We start from the raw sequence: 26894 nt of genomic DNA on the forward strand, positions 1-26894 counted from the left end.
GTAAAGCCAAGCCCAGCTCTTTAACAGAGACCAAAAGCCTCTTCCAAACCGTACAAGAGAATGGGAAGGTTGGTGGAGGGGGGGCTATGGCTGCCGCACCTGGGGGTGCCCCCCAGCCCCCCCGCCCTGCGTGTGCCCGTGCACGTGGAGGTGCAGTGGGGGTCGGGGACGGGTGCGAAGGGGAAGGGGGGGGCGTCCGTGCTGGGGTCAGCGCGCTCGGAGCTGGCGCTGCTGGGTCACATCGACGCCCTGCCAGGCAGTCCAGGGGCTCCAGGCGGGTTTGGCGTAGGGGTCCTGGCAGCTGATGCGCACCCGCCGCGCGCGCGCCCGCAGCCGCGTCTCCTCCGCGCCCTCCACGTACTTGTCAACCTGCAAAGCGGGGGCAGGTCGCGGCCTCGGGGAGCACCCCGGCACCGCGGCGGGGGGGCAGCCGGCACGGGCACTGCTGCGGGGAAGGTGGGACAGGGCAGGAGCAGCGCTTGGCGCTGGGGGCTCAGGAGTGGGGGACACCAGGCAGTGACGCTGCCTGGCGTGGGCAGCGCTGGGGGGGGGGGGGCAGCGGAGGCGACAGCCAGGAGTGACAATTCCCCGCCCCAAGGAGGGAAGCGGTGTAGCGGGGAGGGGGACATTGCTGAGCCCCTGGCAAGTCCCCGCTCCCACTGGCAGCCCCGGGCGGAGGGAAGAGCAGAGGCTGGGGCAGGGTGGGCGCAGCGGAGCGAGGATGTGGGGTGACACGGGGCGGGGGCAGGCTGGGCACGGGCATCCCGCAGTTACCTGGGTGCCGTTGGGGAGCTCGTACTGCAGCCAGTAGCGCAGGGCGAAGTAAGACCGGGGGAGCGGCCAGGAGGCCGGGGGGGCCCAGGCCAGGTGGAGCTGCTCCCCCCGGCGCTGCACGGTCAGCTCCTGTGGCGGGTCGGGCCGCACTGCGGGCAGAGCGGGGCTCAGCACGGGCAGCGCTGCCCAGCCCTGGGGGTGAGCCCCTCACGGGACACCCCTGAACCCCAGCACCGCCGCTCGGAGCTCACCGATGTCACGGACGAAGAAGTGGATGGAGAAGTTGAGGTAGGAGGTGTCCGAGAGCCCCTCCAGCTGCAGCTGCAGCGGGTGCAGCTCCTCGGCAAAGGGGCAGAACGAGGGATCCACAAAGCTGGCACTGAACCGGCCGTGGTGGCTGGCCGCCGGCACCCACTCCCCCAAGGAGCCGTCGCTGCAGGGGGGAGGCAGGTGTGAGGGTGGGGTGGTTACGGGGCTTGGGCTGGGTTGGGGGGGATCCCCGGGGCACCCACCTGCGTGTGAGGCGGGCACGGAAGACGGCGGAGTAGGGGCCGGTCCAGGAGCAGTGGAAGGAGCCGCGGTAGGACTCAGCCTGGCAGGAGACGTTCATCCCCTCCTCGCCTGGCGGGGCCGAGGGGCAATGGCTCGGGGGGGTGCACGGGGCTGGGAGCGGTGCCCCTTCCCCAAACGGCACAGGTGAGGCTGCCCCTGCAGCTGGGCTCCCCCCAGACCCACACAGCCCTGCCCGGGTCACCCCACAGCGTGAACATCTGCAGACGCACGAGCATCAGCCTGCCTTCATCCTCCCAACTCCCTGCATTCGCCCCATCAGCCCCCACCCGCCCCCTGCTCCCTCAGCCCCGGGTCCCCCGCCCAGCCGTGCCAGCCCCCCCTGTGCCAGCCCCCCCGTACGGGTGCCGCTGACCACCACGTAGGTGGTGTCCAGCAGGACGGTGCCGGCCCAGCAGCTGTAATTGCCCGCAGCCGGCAGGTCCAAGCCCAGGATGGTGAGAGTCTGTCCCTCGGCCACGAGCTCGGCCATGGGCTCTGGCTCCCCGTTCTGCGTCCAGGTCACTCGCTGCTCCGAGGTGTTGCATTTTATCACCACGTTCCCGTTCACTTTCCCCACCTGAACTGGAGATGAGAGGCAGAGACCGGGGTCAGAGATGGGCTGTGGTGCGGGCAGCCCGTTCCCCACGCCACGACGGGGCTGGGTGCCCCCTTGTCCTGACGCACCATACCCGCCTTCCCCGTGGTCCCCGCCCTGCCTCCACACCCCCCATCCATCCCACCCTGCCCCATTACCCCACATCCATCCCCCTGCTCACCCCACATCCCCCCCCCACCCCACGCCATCGCTCTCATGCTCATCCTCTAACCCCCCACCCCACCAGAAGAGCTGCTCCGGCCCAGGCTCACATCACCCCGTATCAGAGGGATGTGGGTGCTCCCTCCTCCCTCCAGCTGCTGTGTGGGTCCTGCAGTCTCCCCCCTCTCCCCAGGGGTGTCTCCCCCATGGGGCAGGACTCACACTTTGGGGGGAAGGCAGTCAGGGCGTCCGCAGGAGTGAGGCACAGCACCAGTCCCACCAGCACCAGCATCTGGGAGGGGAAGGGCAGCAGTAGGGGAAGGGGAAGGGGAGCCCTGTGCCGGGGAGGGGGCCCAGCCCTACCCCAGGAGAAGGGGAGCCGGCCGAGCTGGGATGCAGCCAGCAGCACCAGCAAGGGCAGAGCCCTCAGCTCTGGGACGACAGCTGGGTCAGGCAGGAGGGGGAGCGATGCAGTGCGGGGGGAGCCCTGCACAGGGCCAGCAGCCGATGCGACACCCCGACCCTTCCCACCATGGCCCCACTGGGTGCCCCCCGAGCAGGGGTCTGCGGTGCCAGCACCGTCCTAGGGCTCCCTGGTGCCTAAACACCTGCAGTGCAAGTGCCCCCCCAGCAGCCCCGATGCCGTGCTTACCTCCCTGCGTGGCATGCGCTGCTCCGGTGGGATCAATGTGGGCTGGGGGCCGGCAGGAGGTTGGATTTATACTGAGACGGGACCCTGTGGGGCTGCCCCAAGGTGAAGCCAAACCACAGAAGCATCACAGTTCTGAGAAGAGGAGAAAGCTGCTCTGGGTGGAGCTGCGAGCCAGGCCCCATGCTCAGCCCTTGACCCCAGCCCTGCTGGGACTCACCACGGGTACTTCCCAGGCTGGGGGGCGCTGGGGACCCACTGCCCTGCCCGGCCGAGGGCATCGCCGGGGCGGTGAGGAGGGGTCCGCTCCCAGGGACCGCTGGGCGCAGGGGCAGCGCTGGGCACCAGGACAGTGCCGGAGCCCAGGGTGGTCCCAGCTCCTGCAGAGTGGTCCTGAGCTGCAGGACTGGCCGTAGGGTTTGCACATCACTGCGCCACACGGACCCCCGCAGCCCCCCGCGGTGGGGGGGAGCGGGGATGGGACCACCGAGGTCCAGCAGCGCCTGTCCCAGGGGTCCGGGGAGGGGCAGGAGCAGTGCCGGGCCCACTGGGCTGCGGTGGGTCCCCCAGGAGACGAGCGGGTCCCTGCAGGGGCTCGGGGTGCAGCACCCACCCAGGCACGAGCTGTCTTGCCCCTTCCCAGGGCCACGCATCTGCCCCAGCTGCTCGTCCCGTGGGTTGCTGTGGGGGGGGACAGGGACACAGGGACAGAGGCAGCCACAGCCACCAACCCCCCCTTCGCCATCCCCAGCCCCACTCAGCCTGGCCGGGCACAGCCCCTGAACCCACACCGGGCCCCGGCCCAGGGAAGGGGGGGCAGGCAGCCCCGCTCTGGGGAGGGTGGGGAGGCACGACCTGTGCCCCGCTGCTCTCACTCACGTACTTTCTGGGGTTCCTAGAAAGCGAAGGGGAAGTTCGGGCTCCGAGGAGGCTGTGGGGACGCCCGGCCCTCACTTTCCACCCGACCTTCGAGGTGCTGCGGCAGGGATGTGGCAGCGGAGCCTCCGGGCCCCTTCCCGGGAACAGCGGAGCCCCCCACGCGTGGGCTGCGGGCAGGAAAGGGGCGGGGAAGGTGGGAGGCAGGGGAGGGGTCAGCAGCCAGGGTGGAGCAGCCCTGCGCTGAGGGATCCATTCTGGAGCACAGCACCCACGCTGGGACCCCCGGCCCCACCAGGAAGCAGCTCAGCCCTTGGCTGCGGTGTCAGGGAGGGCTGAGAGGAGCGGGACTTGCTGGAAAGCTGGAGGGGACCCCAAGGGAGGAAGGGGGCCCTGAGGAGGGGGGACACCGCTCCCTGGGGGGAGCACCCGTGCCCTGTCCTGTCCCGGGGGGAGGAGGAGCTGGCTGCACATCCAAGCTACCGCCCACCCCACCGCAGCTTCCCCTCCACTTCTGCAGAAAAGCTCCTGACCGCAGCGGGGAAGACCTGGCGCAAAGGCCAGGGCTGCCCCTCGGCCTGTCCTGGGGCAGCGGCACGCTACCCACAACCAGAGGAGGGAGGTGAGCAAGCCCAGAGACGCTTCATGCTCAGAAACCCCCGGGAGAGGGGAGGCTGGGGGGCAGAGCTGTCCCACAGGGGTGCAGGCAGGACCCCGGGGTGGGATGGAGCCCACCCTCACCGGACCCCTCTACAGCGCGAGCCCCCCTCAGCTGCAAGCACAGACGCAAGGCCAGGAGTAAAGGTCACAAAACTTTATACAGGAGAGACCCACACGTGGCCCCTCGGCCCCTGCTCCCCGTGGCGTGGGGGGAGCGGGACAGGCAGGGCCAGTGGCCCCAGCCCCACGGCAGCCCCCGGGGTGAAGGAGCCCGGGCGGGGAGGGCCTGCACGACTCCCCGGGGCCGGCGCTCCCCCGAAGCGGGCTCTGTGCCCAGGGGAGATGGCGGGAGCCGGTCCCGTGGCCGCTGGCACCGTGACCGTGGCAGTGCCAGGCTGTGCCTGCGCGTCCCTGGGGATGGGGTCGGCCCCCCCAGCAGCGCTGCCTCCCCAGGACTCTCCCGTGCCCGGTGGTCACAGCCAAGCCCAGGTGGCCCCGACGCGGGGACTGCGGTGGCTCCAGCTCACTGCAGCACACAGGCTTCCCGCTCCTCATCCTCCTCCGCGCCCGCTGCCTCTCCCCGCGGCTCCGGCACTGCCGGCACCTCCTCCACGGCCACCACCTTCTCCCGCAGCTCCATCAGCAGGTCGCGGCTCTCGCTGGGCGGCAGGTTGCTCAGGTAGTACTGGGGTGCCAGCTCTACCAGCCTGCGGGGATGGGGGGGGTCAGGGAGGGGTAGCCAGCCCCGGGGGCCACCCTGGAGCAGTCCCCCTGCCCGGGGACAGTCTCCCACTGCCCCCCGGGTCAGGCATTGTGCTCCCAGGCCAGCGCCAGCTCCGGAGCCACGCAGGGACGCAGCCCGGGCACGACCCATCCGAGGTCCTCACATCTGGGGCTGGATCTCCGAGACCACGCGGAGGCAGTTGTCCTGCGAGATGGTGAACTCGTGGTAGAGGACCCAGGGGGGCAGGCGCTGGGGGGGGCTGCCGCAGTAGGTAGCAGCAGGCGGGGGGCAGGTGGGCCACGTGCTTGTGCGTCAGCATCACGTAGTTGCCGGAGCCATCAATGTCCCGGGCCACCTGGGGAGCGGAGCGGGAGGGGAGCGGGGCTGGCTGGCACGACCCCCGCCCCGCGGCCGGGCCCCTCGCAGCCCCCGGGCCCACCTTGAGGAAGTAGCCGGAGATGAGCGCTCGCTGGATGTTGAGCACGTTGGCGTCGGTGCCGAAGGCGGGGGGCGAGACGGGCAGCTCGATGCGCCGCATCACGTCCAGCAGCTCTGCCCGCACGACGCCGGCCAGCCGCAGTGCTTCCCCGCTCACCGCGAGCTTGCGGCACCAGCTCTCGTCCGCGTTGTCTGGGGGAGAGGGGGGTCAGCACCGCGGGGACAGGCCTGGGCGAGCAGAGACCCCGCGCGGAACCGGGGCCTGGCTGGGCTGGGGGCTCGCGGGCCACGAAACCAGGTGCTGCCCGCCCCACAGACTGCACCCCCTCGACGCAGTGGGGACGGGAACCTCCCTCGCGGCCAGGTTGGGGTCACGAGCGTGGCTGCAGTGCGTGCTCCCCAGAGGAGCAGGGGACACGCGAGGGAGCTGTGGGACCCCGCGGGGGTATGCAGCCCACCGGCAGTCGAGCCCCTGCCCGGCACTCACGCTGCTGGAAGGCGTTGAAGATGTTGATGAGGGTGAAGTGGTCTCCGTCCGGGTGGAGCAGGGCCCGCCGGCGCACGGTCACGGCCTCCTCCACGTGCGTGGAAGGGGGCACAAAGCAGGGGGAAGCTGGGGACGGCGCAGAGGGCAGGTCACCACGTGCCCCCCAGCACTGCCCTTGCCGGTGCTGGCTCCCCGGGGGCCAGCAGCAGCGCGGGCTCCGAGCCCCTCGGCACGTACCCGTGAGCATGGCGGCCAGGCTGACCATCTCCTCCACGCAGTCGAACTCGCAGGAGGCGATGAGCGCCTTGGCCAGCTGGGGGTCCAGGGGGAACTCCGACATGATGATCCCCACCTCCGACAGGTTCCCGTCATCGTCCAGGGCGGCCAGGTAGTCCAGGTCCTCCAGCGCTTGCATCAGCGACTCGGGGGCTGGGGCAGGACGTCAGCAGGCAGCCCTGCCCACCCTCCTCCTGCACCCACAGGACCCTCCAGCCCCTCTCCAGAGACAGCCCAGGCTGCCGTGACGGCCACGGCCAGCCTCCAGCACCCCCCCGGTCGCAGCCCTCTGCTCCGGCCCCCCCGGCGCCGTGCCCAGCCCCTCTGCACCCCGCGGGCACTACCTGGCCGGTCGAGGAAGTCGCACTGGCCCATGTCGGCGATGTCCAGGCGCTTCAGCAGCAGCACGAGGCGGCTGAGGCTGGTCTCGCTGACGTGGGGCGCGGGGCTGGGGGGCAGGCGCTGCTCATAGAAGGCCTCTGAGTAGAGGCGCAGGCAGGTGCCTGCGGGAGAGGGGCTGTGAGAGGGACGGGGCCCGGGGACAGGGCGGCAAGCGCAGGCAGGGGAGCTGGAGGCGTATTTGGGGGATGCCCAGGCAGGGGGTCTCACCTGGGGGGCTGCCCGAGGCTCGCTGCATGCGTGACTCTGCCTGGCTCTTGCTGATGGGCCGCAGCACCTGGGACTCTGCCCGGATGCGGGGGTTGTAGACCTGCAGGTGAGGCCATGAGAGGGGACACCCGCAAATGAGCCCCCGCCTTCTCCCAGCCGCGTCCCCGGGGCAGCGTCCCCCAGGGCCCGGGACGGGCGGACGACGCTGCCGGCTGCGCCCCAGAGCAGAGCGAGGCCCCCCGCTCGGCGCACACTCACGCTGCGCAGCTCCAGCCCCGAGTCGATGACGAAGCGCACGGTCCCGAGAGAGAAGGACGAGTCCGCGAGCCAGTGGGTGACCACCACTCGCCTTTCTCGGCCGCCCTCCTCCAGCGCCTCGTACACCTTCTGCGCCGCGCGGCCCACGCCAGGGTGCAGGGGCAGGACCAGCAGCGGGCCCAGCCCCGGGTTCAGCGCCACGGCCTCGGTCTGGATGGCCCCACAGCACTCGGTGATCTCCTGTGGGGGAGGACACACAAGTGATGCCCACGGACACCCGGAGCGGCCCCATCCCCAGGACAGGGCGCTCCGCTGTGCCCTGCGGGGAAAGACCCCCGGCCCCTCGGCAGAGGAGCCCCAGCTCCTGCAGTTGAATCCCCCGCAGCCCTCAGGACTCCCCGCACACGGCTGAGAGGGATCTCCCAAACCTCCCATCCCACTCGGGAGCCCAGCCGCGGGGCGCCCGCAGCCCACCTGCTCACTGGCCAGGAAGAGCAGGATGTGGCCGGGCTCCTGCCGCCGGTGGATGTCCAGCACAGCCTGGCAGGCAGCCGCGACGCGCCCACGGGCCGGTGGGTCCCTGTAGAGCAGCTGGGGAGGGGTCCCTGGCCCCGGCACCCGCACCACGGGGGGGTCCCCGCAGAAGGCGCGGAGCCGCTCCTCCATGGCCGGCGAGGTGACCACCACCACCTTCAGCGCGGGGCGCTGGCGCAGCACGTCCTTCAGCAGCCCCAGCAGCACGTCGGTGGGCACCGTCCGCTCCTGCGCCTCGTCCAGCACCACCACCCCGTACTGCCGCAGCAGCGGGTCCGACGTCATCTCCCGCAGCAGCATCTCGTCCGAGCAGTACCTGCCGCGGGCCGGCCCCTTCAGCGTGGGGACCCCCGGCGCTGCGGGCTGCACCCCCGCAGTGGGAGCACGCCTCGCCCCCTCCCCACCCCAGCCCCACTTCATCGCTCCCCCGACGAGGCCAGGCTGGATTAAGAGATTACTCTGCGGCCGGGGAGCTCAGCGGGATTAGAGCGCGGCACGAGCAGCTCTCCCATCACAGGCAGCCCGCGGGGGCCCCCGGTACCTGAGGATGGTCTCGGTGGTGCAGCAGTCCTCGTGGGGGACGCAATAGCCGACCTCGTGGCCCAGGTTCAGGTCCATCTCGTCCGCCACGCGCAGGGAGAGGCTTGAGGGCGGCCAGGCTGTGGGGCTGGGTGCAGGCCACCAGGCCGTGGGCGAACTGCAGGGACAGGGCGTACTCCGCGCACCACTGTGGGATCTGCGGGGACAGAACGCCGGTCAGGGCCCGGGGACAGCGCGGGCCCCGGGCAGAAGTGCCGGGACATTCCCCTCCCCATCGTGGAGCAGCGCCCGCTCTGCCCGCCCCGAGAAGGGCAGGGGGACCCTCCCCACAGCAGCCCCCTGAGATCCAGCCGTGGGATCTCCCGCACCAGAGGCCGTACAGAAGCACCCGACAGCCAGGCGGGACCTTCCCTCCCCCGTACCGTCACTCCTGAGTCCCAGTAACCTGTGTCACCAGCCCCCCAGCAGCTTCCTGCCTTGCTACGGGACACCACGGCCCCAGCTCTTGCATTAAGGACACAGGACAACAATCCTCTCTGACTCCCCAGGAAAGATGGGGCTGGGGGGGGGGTACGTGCTGCGCTGCCTTCGCTGGAGCTGCCAGCTCAGGGCGAGCCGGGCCCCCAGGTCACGCCTGCCAGGGCTTAAGAGGCATTTGGACAATGTCATTAATGAGCTTTAACTTCTGGTCAGCCCTGGAGCGGGGAGGCAGCTGGACTAGGCGATGGCCAACAGCGCCCAGACCTCAGAGCAGCCGCAGGTCCGGGGCAGGGGCTCGAGCGTCCTCGCGCGGGGCCAGAAGGATGACGGGATTCCTGCCCAGGGGCTGCCGCCAGAGCCCAGCTCACGGTCACACACGCGTGCAGCCTGCTCTGCTCCTCCGCCCGGCCCCACAGCTGCCCCGTGGATTGCGTGCGCTCGGCCGCGGCTCCGTGCACAGCTCTGCACCCTCCCTCCCTGCAAAAACCGGCGAGGGCGGCGGCACGGGGTGCGGACAGCCCTCGGCCACGACAACGGTGAAGGGACCCAGCTTTGCGTCGGCTCTTCCCACTTTGGGTGGAAACACCGCGTCTGCGGGGTGCTGGCGCACCAAAGGGCAGGAGCAGATGTTCCACGTGGATCGAGTCACGTCCCCTGGCCTGCTCGGGGCACGGCGGTCCCGGCGCCCCGCAGGGATTGTAGGCAGGGTGCCTGCACCCAGCACCAGCCCGGCCCTGGGGCCGGGCCAGGGCCCACACAAGGGCTTTATTCCCCAAACCCGGCACCCTGTGGGCCATAGGCTGAACCCAGCCCTGCGCTGCAGCGGGGTGACGCCCAAGGGAGGTGGTTTGGGCAAGCGGCCCCGAGCCCAGTGCCAGCACCCTGAGAGCCCCCGGGGCCGGCAGCTGCCACGCAGTGACCCAGCCCCACCCGCGGCCTCCAGGTGATCCCTCCCCCGGCCAAAGTCTGCGTGATGCCGTCTCCAGGGGCTGCACTGGGGCTGTCAGGCAGGCCCAGCTCCCCTGGGGCACCCCCGGGACCTGCCACCGCCGCCGGGCCCAGCTCCAGGGAGCGGCTGTTTCCCATTTCCCGCTCCCTGCGCCGCCGCGGCCGCACTTCCCGGCTCGTGCCGAGATTTTGCCCGGGGCCCCAGCTCCTGCCCTGGCACATCCCGGCGTGCGGCTGCCTGGCCCCACGCCGGGCTCGCCGCAGTGGCAAAGGCGCCGCGGTGCAGCTGAAGCCCTGCGGGGCCTGCCACCCCCCTCCACGTCCCCCCACAAGCTCAGACGCTGCTGCGGGGCCAGGAAGCCGCTGCTGGGTCACAGCCCCGTCCCCGTGCCTCCTGCCCGCAGCCCCACAGGCGCCCACCTCCCCGCTCCCCCACGGCCCAGTGCCTGCCAGCCCCCGGTAACGCCGCGCAGGGCCAGCCCGCGCTGTCCGGGCAGGGGAGAGGGTCTGGTGGCTCCCGTGCCACAGGGGCTGTGGCTCGCTCCCACGGGCGTGGGATCCACACGCAGCCCCGGCGGGGGAGGCAGCGGTCTTGTGGAGAGACCAACGGTGCCGCAGCCCTGTGCCGGGCCCCCACCACGGCCCCCCCGCTCACCTGGGTGCTCTTGCCCGTGCCGGGGGGCCCGGACACCAGGACGATGCCGCTGTTGCCCTCCAGGTGCTCCATGAAGCTGTACTTGGTGGTCCAGACCGGCAGCTCCCGGCGCTGCCGCAGGAGCTCGTAGTAGCGGGAGGAGAAGGGCAGCCCGTCGTAGGGGTTCACCTCCAGGTCGCCGTCGCAGCCCAGGGCTGGGTCCTTCTTCATCCTCCTCCTCCTCCTCCTCCTCCTCCAGCACGGAGCCAGGGCGGCTCTGCCGTGGCGGGGAGCCGGGGGCCCCGCAGCCGGCCATGGCGGGAATGCCGGCACCGGTGCTGCGAGGGCAGGCAGGAGCTGGGGCGGGAGCCCGGCGCTGAGCTACCCCCGGGCGGCAGCCTACCGTGTGCCGTTCCACCGGGGCGGGGAGGGGGGGGGACCGTCGGGGGGCACCGCGGGGGGACACGCACGGGCGGCGGGCTGAGCGCGGGCCGAGCCACCGGGGAGAGCGCGGCAGGACCGGGCGCGGAGCGGGGACCGGGCCGGGGCGCGGGGGCAGGTGGACACGAATGGCACGGGCCGGGGGGAGGCTGGGACGGGCGGGACCGGACGGGGCTCCTGAGCACCGGGACGGGACCGGACCGGACCGGACCGGACCTCCCAGGACGAAGGCGAGTGCCCAGCGCGGCCCTCGAGCCGCGGCCTCGGCTTCGGCTTCGGCCCCGGCCCCGGCTCCGGTTCCGGTTCCGGTTCCGGTTCCGGTTCCGGCCCGGACGCCGCTCACCTGCGCGCGCCGCCGCCGCGGGCCGGGCCCCGGGCCTCCGTCAGGTGACCGCGGCGCCGTCACGTGGCCCCGCCGGCGGCCGCCAATCAGCGCGCGGCCCGTTGCTAGGCACCGCCCTGCCTGCGTGGCGACGGGCCGGGCTCCGCTGGGTCCTGCTGCCCCCCCCCCTCCCCGCGCCGACACCGGGGGAACGGGGCCCCAGCCCCCCGGTGCCCGGCCCGGCCCCGGCCGCCCCGCTCCCCGCACGGCTCCGCGCCGCCGCCTTTGTACGGAGCAGCCGCTCGGGTGCCGCGCCTCGCCCCCCCCCCCGCTCGGAGGCGCGGTGCGAGTCCCCAGGCATCCCGCACCGGCGCTGGGCATCCCGCGGCGCGCTGCACCGGCGGGGGCCGGGGGGGCGGCACGTGGAGCTGCCGGACCGGCGGACGGCACGCGCCCCTGGCACGGAGCTGCCGCCGCGCCGGGCACCGGCTGCCCCCGGGACTCGGGGACCGGGAGCACCGGCCGCGGCGGAAAGCCGAGCTCTGAATGCGCCCGCAGTTACGGCTCTGCCCTCGCAGCCACGGGTGAGCCACGCCGCCCGTGTGCCACGGCGTGCTGTGCCACGCCACACCGTCAATGTGCCACGGCGTGCTGTGCCACGCCACGCCGCCCGTGTGCCACGGCGTGCCGTGCTGTGCCACGCCATCCGTGTGCCACGGTGTGCCGTGCTGTGCCACGCCGCCCGTGTGCCACGGCGTGCTGTGCCACGCCATCCGTGTGCCACGGCGTGCCGTGCTGTGCCACGCCGCCCGTGTGCCACAGTGTGCCATGCTGTGCCACGCCACGCTGTCAATGTGCCACGGCGTGCCGTGCTGTGCCACGCCATCCGTGTGCCACGGCGTGCCGTGCTGTGCCACACCGCCCGTGTGCCACGGCGTGCCGTGCTGTGCCACACCGCCCGTGTGCCACGGTGTGCCGTGCTGTGCCACGCCACACCGCCCGTGTGCCACGGTGTGCCGTGCTGTGCCACACCGCCCGTGTGCCACGGTGTGCCGTGCTGTGCCACGCTGCCCGTGTGCCACGGCGTGCCGTGCTGTGCCACGCCGTCAATGTGCCACGGCGTGCTGTGCTGTGCCACGCCATCCGTGTGCCACGGTGTGCCGTGCTGTGCCACACCGCCCATGTGCCACGGCATGCCGTGCTGTGCCATGCCACGCCGTCCGTGTGCCACGGCGTGCCGTGCTGTGTCACGCCGTCCGTGTGCCACGGCGTGCCGTGCTGTGTCACGCCGTCCGTGTGCCACAGCGTGCCGTGCTGTGCCACGCCGCCCGTGTGCCACGGTGTGCCGTGCTGTGCCACGCCGCCCGTGTGCCACGGTGTGCCGTGCTGTGCCACGCCGTCCGTGTGCCACAGCGTGCCGTGCTGTGCCACGCCACGCCATCCGTGTGCCACAGCGTGCCGTGCTGTGCCACGCCATGCCGTGCTCTGTCACGCCGTGCCGTGGCGGCGGCCGCCTGACCTGGCCTCAGCCAGCCTGGTGCCGTGAGCCCCGGTGCAGGCCGGCCGGCGATGGCGCGGCGATGGCTGCACGCCCTGGCCTTTGCCGCGGAGGGGTGGTGGCAGCTCTCCCCCATCGAGGGTCCCCACTGCGGCCCCACGGTGCTGCCCCGGCGTGTTCTGCCGGTGGTGCCGCCTCCCGGGAGCAGACCCCCGGGCAGAGCAGTGATTATCCCCGGTTATCCCCTCCCGCTCTCTGTGCTGGGGGGCCCTTAAACCCTCCCAGCCCCCTCCCTGCCCCTGGGTTCCGCTGTACACCCAGCTCCGGTGGCTCACCCCAAACCACTCGTGCTCCCTTTCTGGGGGGCTCCCCGTCCCCTCCGTCCCCTCTTCCTCAGGCTGACGGGTCTGGGAGGGCTGCCTGGAGCTGCCTTTGGGCCGGGGATGTCTGTGGTGGGGCCAGGGGTGACCCATGGGATGGGGGAGCTGCACCCAGGGGTGACCCTGGAGCAGGGTGGGTGCGAGGTGGGGGTGTGGGCAGTGTGGGGAAGGAGCCTGACGCTGCCTCAACGGGGCCGTTGGTGAAGCGGTTACAGACTGCGAGAGCTGCAGCCTGGCTGCGGCAGGCCGGGAGCAGGTCTGGGGGGGACGGGGGTCCCGGGGCAGCGCGGGGATGGGGGACCAGCGTCCAGTCCCCACTGGTGCAGGCTGGCCGGGGTGTGCAGCCGGCGGGAGGAAGGAAGTGGTCGATGCTGAACTGTTGCTCCGCTCCGCGCCCGGGTGCTGCAGGCAGCGGCGGGCTGGGGACGGACCCGCGGAGCCTGGCTGCGGCCGTGCACCGTGCCGGCGTTGGCACCGCCGAGCCTCGTGCCCCGAGGGACGGGGACGGGCCAGCCCTGGCCATGGCGGCAGAGGCCTCGTCCCAGCGGTGCTGGTCTGGAGCGGTGCAGCTGGCCCGAGCGCACGGCTCCCGTGCTGTGGGGCGGTGGGAGCTGCTCTTGCTCCGTGCCCCGGGCTCCAGCCCCGTGGGCTGCTGGGCACCGGTGCCCAGCCAGAGGGGCTCGCCGTGCCGCAGCATCTCTGGTGACCAGCAGCCCCATCCCACCCAGCGACCCACCCGAGCCTGGGACGCTGGGTGGGCGGCGTGGCGGGGTCCCGGGGGCTCTGTCCCCGCCACCCCTGCCCCGGCACGTCGGGGGGCACGGGGCGGTCGGGTGGGTCCCCGCGGCGCCCGGCTGCGCGTTGAGGAAGCGGAGGTTTGCACAAGCCGGTGAGATACACGTGACTTGGGGAGCGCGGCAGGAGGAACCAGCAGCCGCCCCACGCAGGGCCCCGGTCCCCTCCGCGCAGCTGGCCATGGCACCGTGGCTGCCCACCAAGGAGGAGAAGTATGGCGTGGGTGAGTGCAGGCTTCGGGGCTCGCCGGAGGGGTGCGGGGCCGGTGGGATGGGGTGCTGATGGCTGGGGTGACGCTGACGGTGGCCCTGTGGCAGTGGGGTGGAGAGGGGCAGGCGATGCTGGCTGGGCAATGGCGTGGGGCTTGCAGGGTGAACTGTGCCACCGGTGCTGGGTTGGGTGGGGCTGGTAGTGGTGCGAGGCGGGGGCCGGGTCCCCACGGTGCTGGGGCTGGGTGGGCCGGTGGGTGCAAGAATGAACAGGGGGGTGGTGGCCCAAGGGACGAGGGGCTGAACGGGGCAGGGGTCCGCGGGACCCACACGCCCAGAGGCTGCTCGTGGCTGGTGCTGGGTGGGGATGGGGAGCTGTGGGGCTGAGCGGGGCTGGGGGCAGAGCGCTGGGGCGGCGGGCTTGGCACAGGATGCGGCCCTGCGCCTCTTCCCCTTTCTGGACGGGGACCGTTTCCCACGCCCTCCCCTTGCACCACTGGCAGCACCCGCAGCACCGGCTGAGCCCCAGCGGGGGTCCTGGGCAGCGTGGGGAGCAGGGGCTCGTCTTGGCTCCTGCTTGTGCCTGACGGGCACTATCCGTCCTGCAAGGGGGGGGGCCTGGGGGGTGGGAAGGGGCCGGAGGGGAGCAAGCCTGCACTGGGGCCAGGTGCTGGTCTGGGCTGGCTCAGGGTCCTTGTGTGGTGTGGCAGGAGGGGTCCCGCGGGACCTCAGGGCTCTCAGTGCTGCAAGGTGTGTGGGGGCCAGCACGAGGGGTCCCAAGGAGCTGCGTGGGTCTGGGGGTGTTGCAGCATGAGCTGGCCCTGGCCGGGCTGGTGGTGGGTACAGGCAGCGTCCTAGCAGGGACCCCCCCGGGTGCAGGCATGTCTGGAGGGGACTGTCCCCCGGCGCAGGGTGCAGCCGGCCCTGGGGCCAAGCCGGGGCTGCCTCCTCCAGACAGAGCTGTCACTGTCCCCAGGACCAGAAATAGCGGCAGGACTAACCGCAGCCCGGGCCGGTGCAGCTGGTGCCGCAGCAGGAAGCGTGTGGCCACCAGCGAGCTCCTGCCGCCCCGCTGCCCCCGCCACCGGCTCCCAGTGGCCCCAGGGACCAGTCTGCGTGCCTGGGCACCCGGGCACAGCGTGACGGGGAGGACCCCGGGCAGGGGACCCCTGTGTGCTGGAGGAGGGGGAGCTGACGGCTCCTGCTGTGCCCAGCACCGTGCGGGCTGTGCTGTGGTTCTCCTGGGATCTGGGGTCCCTTCCCCATCCCAGCCCCGCTGCGGCCAGCGCTGCTCTGCCTCTGCCTCTGCCTCGCACCGTGCCTGCTGGGGGGTCTCACGCCGTCTGTGTGGGGCTGGGACCCTGCACTGTCTCTTGGGGCTGAGCAGTGCCGGTTGAAGTGGCTCTGCTTCCCATGGGGCTGCCGGCCGTGGGGCGCGCTGCGCCGAATGGCACTGCTCGGGGTGAGGGGCCCCCACTCACAGCTCCCGGCCCCTCTCCCCGCAGCCGTCTGGAACTTCCCGCGCACCAGCGAGCATCACCTCCCGCTGCAGATCGGGGAGACGGTGCATATCCTGCAGGCCTCCGAGGGTAAGGGGGTCCGGCAGCCCCGGGGGGAACCGGGGCTGGGTACCCTCTCTTGGCTGCGCTGCCGCGGGCTGCCAGGTCCCCCCCGCACCCGGCTGATGGCATCCCCCCCTTGCAGGCTGGTACCACGGGTACTCGCTCAGGAACAGAGCTGCCCGGGTAGGTGAGGGGCTGCTGGGGGGCCGAGGCGCGTGGGGGGCTGCAGACATGGCCGGTGGCTCACCCTGTCCCTGCGGGGGGGGAGGACACCGGGCACCCTGTGGCATGGCCAGGCTGGGACCCTCTGCGGGACCCTTGGTGGGGGGGCCCAACCCGTGCCCCCCCCGGGGTGGGCTGCACCCTGCCAGGCCTGTCCCGCGGGTGCTGACGGCTACGGCTCCCCCAGGGCATCTTCCCGGCCTCGCTCATCCACCTGAAGGGTGCTGTGGTGGAGCGCAGAGGGTAGGTACCGGCCGTGGGCACACGGGGGGGTGGTCCCCATTGTCCTGCCTGGCTCGGGGGGCCTGGGCGGTGCCGGGGGGCTCCAGGACTCCCTGCGCCTCTCCCCAGGGCGGAGGAGAGCGTGGTGCCCGCCGAGATGCCCATGGTGCAGGAGATCACCACCACGCTGCGGGAGTGGGCCACCATCTGGAAGCAGCTCTACGTGGTGAGGACCAGGGGGGTCTGGGGGGGTCCGAGGGGGCCGGGGCCATGTGGTGACGCCGCCGCTGCTGCCCGCAGGCCGGGCAGACGGAGCAGTACCGGCGGGTGAAGCGGATGATGTACGAGCTGATGGAGCGGCGCTCGCAGCTGCTGTCGGGGACGCTGCCCAAGGACGAGCTGCTGCAGCTCAAGAAGGAGGTGACCGGCAAGATCGACTATGGCAACAAGTGAGAGCGGGGATGGAGTGTGGGGGGGGGCCCCCGGGCATCTGCCCCCGCCCCAGGCACGGGCTGTGCCGTGCCAAGGGACGCTCAGCCCCTCTGCTGCAGTGTCCCCACCGGCCTGGCTGGCTGCCCCTCTGTCCCCATCGTCCTGGCTGGGTGTCTCTGGGGCACCCTGTGTCCCCGCCGGCCTGGTTGGCTGTCCTGAGGCGGCCGGGGACAGTGAGTGCGCTGCTGGGTGTGCAAGCCACCTAGCCAAGGGCTATGGCCACCAAGCCCTGGCTGGGGCAGGAGAGCAGCTCTGCTGCTGCCCAGCTCTTGTCCCCTTGCCAGGGCTCTGGTGCTGGCCAGGACCCGCCAGGATCTGTCCTGTGCCCTCCCGTGCCTGCACCCCCAGAGCCCGTGCCGGCCCATGCCCGTGCAAGGGCAGGCGGGTCCTGGTGGGGTGCACAGAGCTGTGTCCCCTGGCCCAGCCGAGCACCGGGTCCTGCCTCACCCCATCCTGGCCTCCGCAGGATCCTCGCACTGGACCTGGTGGTGCGGGACGAGGACGAAAACATCCTGGACCCCGACAGGACCAGCATCATCAGCCTCTTCCAGGCGCACCGGAAAGCTGCGCAGACCGTCATGCAGCGCATCCAGGAGGAGACGGTGAGAGCCAGCGCCAGCCCCGGCACACTGACCCCGCCGTGCCGACAGCCTGCCGCCCCACGCCGTGCCAGGGGCCGTGCCGTGGGGCCGAGCCGTGGGGCTGAGCGGCCCTCGTGCCCCGCAGAGCCCACAGCAGAGCGCGCTGGGCTGCAGCGCCCGCCTGGCAGCTTCGCCCTCCCACAGCCTCTACCTCTGCGTGCGCAACTTTGTCTGCCACATCGGCGAGGAGGCGCAGCTCTTCATGGCGCTGTACGACCCCGGCGAGCAGCGCATGATCAGGTGGGTGCCCGGCCCAACGCTCCCTGCACATCTCCCGTCCTGTCCCCCAGTTGCAGGGCAGCCCCCTCCCCTTCGCACCCCACTGCCCAGCCCCGGGGTCCTGTCCAGCCCGCTCGTTTGCCCAGCTTGGCGCACGAGCTGGTGCATCTCACTGGGGGATAAGAGGCTCGTCCCTTCCCGCAGGGTTGTGTCCTCCAGAGCGGGAGGGTTCGCTGGCAAGTGTGCAAGGTGTGCAGTCACATCCCGTGGCTCTTCCTGCCTGGGGTGGTGCGTGCCCGGCGTGCTGTGGCCCGTCACGGGTGCCCTGCACTGATCTGTCCACGGCGGGCAGGTGCCGGCTCAGCCCATGCCAGACCCTGGGTACCGCTGCAGCCGCGCAGCCCGGTGCCGATGTGCCCAGAGCGTGTCCGACCAGAGGCTGGGCTGGTAGCCTCCCGCTGCTGGCGACGGCCAGTCTGGGCCGGTCCGTGTGCCACGACCGGGGCCACTGCTCGGACAAGGGGTCTGCGCGGTGGGCGCTGGCGGGGTTGGGGCAGCGCCCTGCCCGTGGCCAAAGCGCTCCAGCCCACGTCGTGGTGCTTGCTGGTGGGCTGCTTGCCGGCAGGCTCTGCCCGGCAGGGACACGCTGAGCTCCAGCTCTGCTGTGCTGGTGCCTGGCCCCCCGCCATGGGCTCCTCACCCCCTCGCCTCCCCCTCGCAGCGAGAACTACGTGATCCGCTGGGCCAGCACGGGCGTCCCCCAGGACATCGAGCTGCTCAACAACCTCAAGGCCGTCTTCACGGTGAGCGCGGAGCCCTCGGGAGCCGCGCTGCTGCTGCCTGCCTCTGCCTTCCTACAGAGCTGCCTGCGCCCTCCCTGCTGCCTGCAGAGGTTCCCCCCCACCCCCCCCGCCCCCCCCGCCCCCCCCGCAGCGCTTCGGATGCGTCCAGCACCACGCGCGGGGCCCTGAGGCTCTGCTGCAGCTAGTGTGCCCCTGTGAGCAGCCGAATCCCTGCTCCTTCCCATGGGCACCCGCTGTGGGGCTGCCCCTTGAGGCCTCCCCTCCCTGCAGACGGGTCTCTGGGGCTGTCAGGGTGCCTGTGCCCCCATCTCCGCTCCATCCCTCGCCTGCAGCCGGGCTCGGCGCTCCCTGGCCGCGGGTGGGAGGAGGCGCAGGCAGCTCCTGCTGACCCAGCATTTTTCCCGCTGCACCAGCAGAGCTGAGCTGACCCTCAGGATGGCCCAAGCGGAGCCATCGATATGCAGATGAGCTGGGAAAATCAATGCTAATGAGCAGCATCAGCACTTCCAGCCCCCGCAGTCCAGCTCCCCTGGGCTCTCACCCACCTCCAACCCCTGCCTGCTGCTGGTGTCGGCTGCGTGTCCCCGTGTGCTGCGGCGTGACCCTGCCCTGTGCCGCAGCCCTGCGGGAAGGTTCTAGGGCAAGGGCAGCACCTGTGGGGCCTGACCCCCCCAGGGTGCCCAGAGCTGGGGCGCAGGGCTGCCCCACCAAGTCCTACACCATGTCAGACCTGCTCCCTCCTGGGGCAGCGTGCTTGCCTCAGCTGTGCTGCCTGGCCCGTGGGGCCGTCGGTGTCCACCAGTCCAGCGCCGTCCCTGCCCCCTGAGCTTGGGGCTGCCCGGGGTGCACAGGAACCCCAGGCTCCCTGGGACAGCAGGGCTGCCTGCCCTCCAGCCAAGCCCCTCTGCGGGGCACAGTGGCCTCAGTCAGGTGTCCCCCTCGGCCCCTGAAGGCAGAGTTGGGGTGCCAGGAGGAGGGTTCATCCCCCGCACAGCCCCGGGTACCCCCTGGTCACTGACAGAGGCACGTGGTGCAGCCGGTGCTGGGCTCATGCAGGCCCCATCCCCCGCACCCCCCCCCCCCCCCCCCAGGACCTGGGCAGCAAAGACCTGAAGCGGGAGAGGCTTTTCCTGGTGTGCCAGATCATCCGGGTGGGACGCATGGACCTCCGGGACACCTACAGCCGCAAGCTCAGCACGGGTCTCCGGCGGCCCTTTGGCATCTCAGGTGAGAGCAGGGTCTGCCGTGGGTGCCGGGAGGAGACCCCTCCAGTGCTGCCCATGCCAGCACCCACGTCTTGGCCACCGGGCTCCACGGGGCTCGCTGGCTGTGGGGTGCAGTGGTTTGGGGTAGCAACGCCCCAGGGCTGCTCCTGCCTCCGGCCAGGCAGCCCCCAACCCCACACATGGACCCCGACCCTCCCTTACCTCTGCACGGCCGCACTCGCCTCGTCCCCCCAAGCTCTCTGTCCTGTCTCCCCCTCCCCAGCCTGACCCGGCAGGGCCTCTCCTGCCCGTGCCTGGTGCTGGGGTGCGGGGAGGCATCTGGCACGGCCGCTCCGGCAGCCGGGAAAGCCTTGGCTCCCTGCTCCCGCGACAGCCGGAGCCAAGCGCTTCCCCCGGCCGTCCTCGCGTTGTGCCCCACGGGCTGGCCCTGCCCTGCCGGGGCTGTGGCCGTGGGGCCCATGGGGATGCAACGCACCCTCCCCATCAGAGGAGAGGGACTGGTGCAGGGACCCCCAGCCTGGTGCTGCCGGAGGGGTCCCCAGGAGCAGCCCTGGTCCCTCCAGAGCAGAGCAGGGAGCTCTCCCTCTTTGCCTCAACCCATGATCCTGTTCTGGGTATTGATCCCCATCAGACGGGCTTGCTAGGAAATTATTGATTTTACTTGGCTAATTAGCATGTGCTAGGACCTCAGCCACAGAGAAATTACCAGGTGAATTACGAGCATGTTGGCGGCTAATTGCACTCTGAGCTGAGTGTGTTCCTGGGGGGGGGCCAGATGGATCATCCTGGTGCCCACTCTGTGGTGCCCTTGTCCATGGCTGATGGAGACGTTCTGGATATGGTTTATTCTGGCCAAAATCCGCCCTGGGGCTCTGAGGTCACTTGTGGTGACTGTCCTGTGTGTGGCCGCACTGTCTCTGTGTGCCATTCCCCCAGAGGTGCGAGCCCCGACCAGCCAGCCTAGGGGTGGGTGGCCCTGGGGATGTGCCCCACCACGGGACCCTTCCCTGCACTGGGGGCTGATGCTGGTGCTGCTGCAGACCCCCCTGGGCGTGCTTCCCATGGGTGAGCTGTGCTGGGATGCCAGGTCCCAGCCCGTGTTGGTAGCACGTCCGTGGAGAGCCCCGTGCAGCTCGGTGCCGTCCGGTGTGGGGTGGCAGAGGGGTCTCGGTGGGGCGTGAGGACCTCCCCGTGCACGTGCTGGGGCACAGCAGGGCCAGTCCTGGGTGCTGGCCCCGCGGGGTTTTGGCGGGGAGGGCTCTGGTGCTGGGGGCTGGGGCTGCCGGCGCCCGTGGCAGCCGCCCCACGGTGCCGCCTCTGCGCTGCTGCAGTGATGGACATCACGGACATCACCAAGGGGAAGTGCGAGAGCGACGAGGACAAGCAGCACTTCATCCCTGTGCACCTGTGAGTCCCGTGGGGCCGGGCAGGGGGGCAGCGGGTGGGGGGGCAGTGGGCAGGGGACCAGTGCTCCACAGGCCTGGCTGGCACAGGGACAGCGGCTGCGAGGGGTCAGGAGGTGCCAGGATCAAAGAGGAAAAAAATTTCCGTTGAAGGTGGCTTTGCAAAGGGACTGTGGATCCTTGGGACACGACGTCTCCAGGACCTTCGTGAAGTAAAAGGGGTATTTTCAGAGATAGGGAAGCTGTGCCAGAGCTCTGCCTCCCCGCCCCTCGGGGCACGCGTGTGCTCAGGGTCCCTGCTCTGCTGTGGGTGCCGTCCCACACCTCCCTCCCAGTGGGCTGGGGAGCCGCAGCGGGATCCAGGCTGCCATTTGGTTTGCTGGTGCTCGGTGCCTGGCGGTGCGGGGTTCCCCGTGTGTGCCCGGCGGGGAGCTCCTCCGAATCGCCCCACTCTGGTGTTTGCAGGGTGGCTGCTGACAACGATTTCCTTCACAACATGATCAGGAAAGCAGTGGAGGGGAAGGACATCAACCACAAGGGACAAGGTAGAGCCCCTGCGTCCCCCCTGCCCTGTGTGCCACCTCTGCACCATGGTACGTGGTGCAGGACGAGGTGAGATCCCTTCCCGGCCCATCCCATGTTCCCCTGCAGCTGCTGCTTGTGCTCAGGGTCCTGGGCTGCTACTCAGCCCCCCCATTACACTCCTCACAGGGTCTGGGGGCTCGCTCTGGTCCCTGGCCAGCCCTGGGCCCCCTCCTGCTGCCTCCCCCAGGCCCTTGCATGTTGTCACCCATTGAAAAACCGCAGCAGCCATGGGGCTGTGAGTTTGACCCTGGGTGCATCTGGGGCTCGGTGTGTTAATTCTCCCAGTAAGAGGGATCGGAGCCTTACGGGGGTCACTGGGAGCGACCACCCACCCGCATGCATCTGGGGCTGAGCCCAGGGCAGGGCAGCTGCGTCCGTGGGAGATGCGCGTGGCCGGCACCCTTAGCACGACGTGGCACAGCTTGGGCCGAGCTGGTGCAGGCTGTGGGGCCGACGTCCCGCGCCCTGTCCCGGCAGGGTTCTGGGTGTCCCTGAAGATGCTCTGGGGAGACCTGAGCCAAGTGCGGAAGGACCATCCCCACCTCGTGGACCGCAGCACCGTGGTGGCACGCAAGCTGGGCTATCCGGAGGTCATCATGCCAGGCAAGCAGGGTGGCGGGTTGGACCACCCCTGGATGGTCTCTGGGGGTCCCAGCGTGGGGTTACGGGGTGCCCCGCTGCAGAGGGGACCTGGCCTCGCTGACTGGAGTGTCCCCCCAGGAGACGTCAGGAACGACATCTACCTGACGCTGGTGCAGGGCGAGTTTGACAAGGGCAACAAGAAGACGCAGAAGAACGTGGAGGTGACGGTGTGCGTCTGCGACGAGTCGGGCAGCGTGGTGCAGGTATGGCAGGTGCCGGATTGGCTCCGGGGCGAGGGACTGTGCCCCACATCACCCCACCTCAGGCAGAGGCAGCAGCTCCTTCCGTAGCATGCCGGTGCCGATGTTGGTGCCCAGCACAAACTGGCTGGAATAGCCTCTTTGGCTACTGGAGCCCCTAAAGCTGCCCTTTAGAATAAAGATCTGGGAAAATGGTGAGATGGGATAGAGAGAAGATTGTCCTCTCCTGGGCACGGCCAGAACCCCTGGGCATCCCTGCAGGTCCCTGGGTGTGGGGTGTCCCAGCTCTCCAGCCCTGGGAGAGGCAGGAGGGGGAAGGCACTGGGGGGTTGCCAGTAGGGCGGGCGGAGGCTGGGACCCAGCTCCCCTCACCCTGAGACTGACTTTCTCTCTCCGGGGTGTTTGCTTTCATTTCAAACGCAATTCTTACCTGGCCCCTGGGGAACAGGCTGTGAATTGCCCACTGGGTTGGTCCAGGGGCGCAGCCCCCACCTCCTTCTCTGTCCCCGACAATGCCCTTCTTCTGGGGCAATGGAAGCCGAGCTGTGACCGTGCTGGGCAGGGGCTGGACGGCTCGGGGGCTGGCCTGGGTTAGCACGGGATGCAAAATTCTCCAGTCCTTCGAGTCTATTTACTCTGGCCACGAAGCATCTCTTCTGCTGCTGCTGCCCTCTCTGCAGAACGTGATCTACCATGGCGCGGGGGACAAGCCGGCCAGCGAGTACCGCTCTGTGGTCTACTACCAGCAGCGGCACCAGCGGTGGATGGAGACGGTGAAGGTCTGTACCAGCCTCGGGGCGCGGGGACTGAGGTGGGACAGGGGCTGCGGCCCCCAGAGGCTGCATCCCTCGCTCCTCCCGTGCAGCAGGACGGGGCTGCTGGCGGGGGACCCCCCGCCAGGGCTAGCTTTTCAGGGGGCGAAGTCCCTGGCTCGGGGAGGACGGGAGGTGCTGCTGGCGTCACGGCTCAGCCCCTGGCTGGAGATGCAGGGTGACCCGCAGGAGGGGGGCGATGCCCACCGCCCCCGCCGAGGAGCTGTGCTGGGGCAGGGGCTCCGGCTGCATCGACGGCAGTGCTCCTGCATCGCTCCTGCCTCTCCCCGCGGGCTCACGGACAGACACCCCCAGCCCTGCACAGACACCTTTGTCTCCAACTCAGCCTCATTAACTGAAAGGAAAGCACGTGGGTTTGGATTTAAGCAACTGGCAGTTCAGCACAGCCCTTGCCCAGGCATATGAGGGGTCTTGGCCAGCCAGGTCGCTCAGCCCGCGCCCTCCTGTCCTCACGCAGGCGCACGTTCTCTCTCTCAGATTGCTGTTCCCATTGAAGACGTCCACAAGAGCCACCTGAGATTCACCTTCCGGCACCGCTCCTCCAGCGACTGTAAGTATCTCCTTTCCTCAGGTCTCCCTCCGCTAACATTCCCAGCAAGGGCTGCGGTGGAGGTGGGCTGTCTGCAGCTCAGGGTCGGGAGGGCCCCGTGCGCGGTCCTCGTCTCGCACCGGGTGGGGACACATCAGGGATGCTGGATTCAGGCGTGGGAGGGAGGAAGCTGCTCCCCGGTCCTGCTCAGTCCCCCTGCCCGTGGTGAGGCACCAGACCCCTGGGAACCCGCTGCCTCTTGCCAGCAGCCGCTCCCTGGGTGCCTGTGCTTGGCTCTCCGGAGCACCCGCTCCGCATCCCGTGGCTCTCTGGCGGCAGCAGGGCCGTGGGCTGCGGCACGGGGCCGGGAGGACGGGCAGCCCCCGGCGCAGGGGTGCTGCGGCCGCTGCCTTCGCGGAGCTGAAAACCACACACGATGAGAGGTTGTGCAGCTCGTCCTGCGACTGCAGGGACCTTCCCCAGGGCCGCTGCGGACACCTGCAGCTGAGGCTGCTGCTCGGCGGCCTGATCCTGCCCGCCCCAAGCCTGTCCTGTTCCCGCGGCGGCGGCTGGTGGCCGCGGGCCCGGGCAGCCCTCGCGGGCAGCTCCGCTGGCTCCACATCAGCTCCCCACTGCTGTCTCCCCCATCTCGCCCCCTCCGGGGCTCCCAAACAGCCGCTTCTCCCGGGTGCCCCGGGGGGCTCGCTGCACAGGGGCACAGCCTGCGGGCTCCAGGGAAGGAAAAGCGATTTCCCCGCAGCCCCGGACCGCTCTGGCTGCTGGGAGGGCAGGAGCCCCTGGAGGGCAGGAGACCCTGGAGGGCAGGAGCCCCGGGCTGGGCTGCCCTTTCCCCGCCCGCGGCACCAGCCGGGCTCCTCCAGGGCAGCTTCACCTCGCCCCGCGTTTGTCTCCCCCAGCCAAAGACAAAAGTGAGCGGGTTTTCTCCATGGCCTTCGTGAAGCTGATGCGACCAGACGGCACCACGCTGCGTGACGGCGAGCACGACCTGGTTCTGTACAAGGTACTGGGGGGCAGGCAGGCCCCCCCTCCAAGCGGGGAGGATGCAGGATGGCAGCTCTCCTGGCAGCTGGCGGCGTGGGGCTGGGGTCCCAGTCCCTGCCAGAGCTGCCACGCTGGTGGCGCGTACCCAAAGTCCCCTGGAGGGTTTCCAGTCCCTCCCTGCCTCCCATCCTTTCTGTCCTTGGTGGTGGGGGCTCCTGCCACAGCTCCCTGCACACAGCATCTCCAATCTCTGTGCTGCTTCCTTGCAAATGACAGCTTTTGTTTAGACAAAGGTAATTTAAATTTTTCTGACTCGGGAGAGAACATCCCCATGAAGACATTTGCTGCGCTTTACCTGATTTCACCAGCATTCTTCTTCCTAAATCTGCCTGGTTTTTCTTCTGAGAGAGAACATGAGGAGGGAAAATTCACTGTTTATTTGGGAAAAACAGAGTGGGCTCTGATGGCAGAGCCTGTGAGCACCACACCCCCTTGAACTTGGTGTCCCCCTCTCCCGTGCTGGGGCTGGCTGCGGCCAGGGGAGCGGGAGCTGCGAGCTGGTCCCTGCTGCAAGGCCGAGCTCAGGACACTTTCTCTGTGTGTCGGCGCCACTTCAGTGTTCCTCGCTGGCAGTGGAGCTCCAGCCTCCCCGGGAGGTGACCGTCCCACCTCAGCCCCTTGGCTGCTCTGGTATTTAACTGACATTTTCTCTAATTATCCCTGCTGTTCCTGACGATGTGACCACAGTTACTTGAGGTAGACACATCTCCCTTCTCAAGCCCTGCATCTTCTTGGGACGAGCAGATCTGCCTCCCGCCTGCTGTAGCAGCTGTGCAGCTGGCCTCAGCCAACTTTTCCATGAGCTTGATGGAGGAGTTCCTCCTCCTCCTCACCCCATCTCCCTCTTAGCTCCCCGACGCTGCTTCTGCAGCTACATAACGTCCCGGCAGCAGAGGCGTGCTCACCATCGTCCCACGTTGGAGGACCGTGCTGTGGATCTGACACGGTGTCACCCCGGTGCGCTCCTGCCCTGCGCTCACATCGCTGCCCCGCTGATCTCTGCTGGCCGTCTGTCCGTCCGTGCCAGGGCCGCCCTGTCCACTTCCCGCCCCGCGGCAGGGCCAGCCCTCCCCAAGCCGTCCTCTCTCGGGCACGCTTTGGTGACGGGACAGGGTCGCTCCCGCCCCGTCCCGGCGCTGCCATCGCCGCCCTCATCCGCCGCCCTCGTGGTGCCCGACCTCGGTCGCGCAGGGACCCCAGTGCCCTGCCCTGCCCAGCCCGGCGACGGGGCCAGCGCCGTGCTTTTCTTCCCCAGCACCTCCTCCTACACAGGTGAACTTGTTACTGTGTCCCTCCTCCCCGTTCTTTTTGGGCAAAACACCCCAATTCTTTAAACGCTGCCGTGGCCTGCAGCGCTGCAGCCACGGTCCCTGGCTGGCCGGGGGACCGTCCCCTCCGCAGCCTGCGCTGCAGCAGGAGCACCGAGCGCCTTCGGGACTCGCCAGCTCAAACCCTGCACGCCTCCCTCTTGGAAGTGTTTTCTCCTTAACGGGCTGCTGCTGCCCTCACTGAACCGTCACGTTCACCAGCGTCCTCTGCCCCTAAGCAAGTGAGAGCCAGCGTGCTCCGCTTTGTCTTCTCCCCAGCTGACTCCTGCTCTTCCCGGCAAACACCGGGGCTTGATTCTGGGAGTCAGAAGCTATTTCATATTTTTATCTCTGTTTGCCAGAGGAATGTGAATTATATGCTTTTAGATCCTCAGACCTCTTGATCTCATGCTGCTTGAGAAAGGTCTGAAACGAAGCCATTTTACCCTACGTGGGCTTAGCTGCCCCCGGAAGAAGTGCAGTGCCTCCTGCGATTCAGCTGGTCGCCGTGGGTATGCTCGGTGGAGAGAAAAGCCAACAACAAACAATTTTGTGATCTTCATCTGACTTTCAGCAGGAAGGATTTTATCATGCAGGGCTGCAGGCAGGGAAGGAGAAATGCCCCGTTGCCAAGCTGTAAGCGAGCGCTGGTGAGCTCACAGCGGCACGGCTGTAGTCTGTCGTTGCGTGTCCGGCCAGCTCCGGCCAGCCGCTGTGTCCCAGTTTGGCAAATGAGAATGGAAAGGCCATTTAGAAATTTGCCCCAGTGAGTCCTCCTATATGTAATGTTGTCCTAATTCTTCAGTTTAAGAGTAGGGGACAGAATAGTCTGTTTTGCCGCCGTGGGGAGAGACCCTGGCCACCGGGCTGGTCACGGTGATGCCGTGGGACGGCGCCAGCCGCCTGGTCGGTGTCCCGCTGTGTGTCCGTCCCCACGGCCGTGCTCAGGTGCGTGTTTTATTCCCGGCGTGCTGCTCCCTGGCCCCAGGGTCCTCCATGTCTCAGGCCTCCCCCCACGCTTTCCTTCTCGCCGGTTCTTGTGTCCTCCCCGAGTGGCACTGGCCGGGGTTTGGTTCGTTAACTCCTGGTCGGTTGTCTCAGCTGA

At 69.8% G+C, this 26894-nt stretch overlaps 3 protein-coding genes and 1 pseudogene across 3 annotated transcripts in view; 1 reads left to right on the forward strand and 3 right to left on the reverse strand.

Annotated features, from left to right (window-relative positions):
• On the reverse strand, positions 1-3933 carry LOC122154921 (interleukin-12 subunit beta-like). Its single transcript, XM_042808228.1, has 8 exons — positions 3616-3933; positions 2736-2867; positions 2306-2375; positions 1687-1908; positions 1287-1395; positions 1026-1207; positions 775-923; positions 1-369 (listed from the first exon to the last, which is right to left on the reverse strand). The coding sequence occupies exons 2-8, from the start codon at positions 2748-2750 to the stop codon at positions 208-210; spliced, it is 909 nt and encodes a 302-aa protein (XP_042664162.1). The 5' UTR covers positions 2751-2867; positions 3616-3933; the 3' UTR covers positions 1-207.
• Positions 3934-4407: 474 nt separating this feature from the next.
• On the reverse strand, positions 4408-8257 carry LOC116964901 (ATP-dependent RNA helicase DQX1-like). The gene is given in 11 exon segments (XM_042807983.1): positions 4408-4975; positions 5156-5235; positions 5237-5347; positions 5432-5622; positions 5918-6043; positions 6155-6346; positions 6538-6696; positions 6803-6902; positions 7061-7300; positions 7535-7910; positions 8136-8257. Coding segments are annotated over 11 exon segments (1836 nt in total). The 5' UTR covers positions 8213-8257; the 3' UTR covers positions 4408-4791.
• Positions 8258-8879: 622 nt separating this feature from the next.
• On the reverse strand, positions 8880-11055 carry LOC122154893 (annotated as a pseudogene).
• A 2757-nt stretch (positions 11056-13812) lies between these two features.
• The window catches only part of LOC116962489 (dedicator of cytokinesis protein 2-like), a 77674-nt gene continuing 64592 nt past the window's right edge, over positions 13813-26894 (forward strand). The window contains exons 1-17 of the mRNA XM_042807982.1: positions 13813-13855; positions 15347-15430; positions 15546-15586; positions 15813-15868; positions 15977-16073; positions 16148-16296; positions 16806-16941; positions 17066-17220; positions 17921-18002; positions 19094-19229; positions 20560-20635; positions 21097-21176; positions 21694-21819; positions 21937-22061; positions 22739-22837; positions 23369-23441; positions 24338-24441. Of these exons, the coding sequence (XP_042663916.1) occupies positions 13813-13855; positions 15347-15430; positions 15546-15586; positions 15813-15868; positions 15977-16073; positions 16148-16296; positions 16806-16941; positions 17066-17220; positions 17921-18002; positions 19094-19229; positions 20560-20635; positions 21097-21176; positions 21694-21819; positions 21937-22061; positions 22739-22837; positions 23369-23441; positions 24338-24441 (1662 nt within the window). The remainder of the gene's footprint in view (positions 13856-15346; positions 15431-15545; positions 15587-15812; positions 15869-15976; positions 16074-16147; positions 16297-16805; positions 16942-17065; positions 17221-17920; positions 18003-19093; positions 19230-20559; positions 20636-21096; positions 21177-21693; positions 21820-21936; positions 22062-22738; positions 22838-23368; positions 23442-24337; positions 24442-26894) is intronic.

Source organism: Tyto alba, unplaced genomic scaffold, assembly GCF_018691265.1.
Source record: "Tyto alba isolate M040663 unplaced genomic scaffold, T.alba_DEE_v4.0 Super-Scaffold_6, whole genome shotgun sequence".
NCBI lineage: Eukaryota > Metazoa > Chordata > Aves > Strigiformes > Tytonidae > Tyto > Tyto alba.

Excerpts from the sequence above, each read along its gene's own strand:
- LOC122154921 (XM_042808228.1), bottom strand. Across the intron at positions 1,208-1,286 it reads CGTGCCCGCCTCACACGCAG|CGACGGCTCCTTGGGGGAGT; the intron begins GTGGGTGCCCCG and ends TCCCCCCTGCAG. Across the intron at positions 924-1,025 it reads CTTCTTCGTCCGTGACATCG|TGCGGCCCGACCCGCCACAG; the intron begins GTGAGCTCCGAG and ends CTCTGCCCGCAG.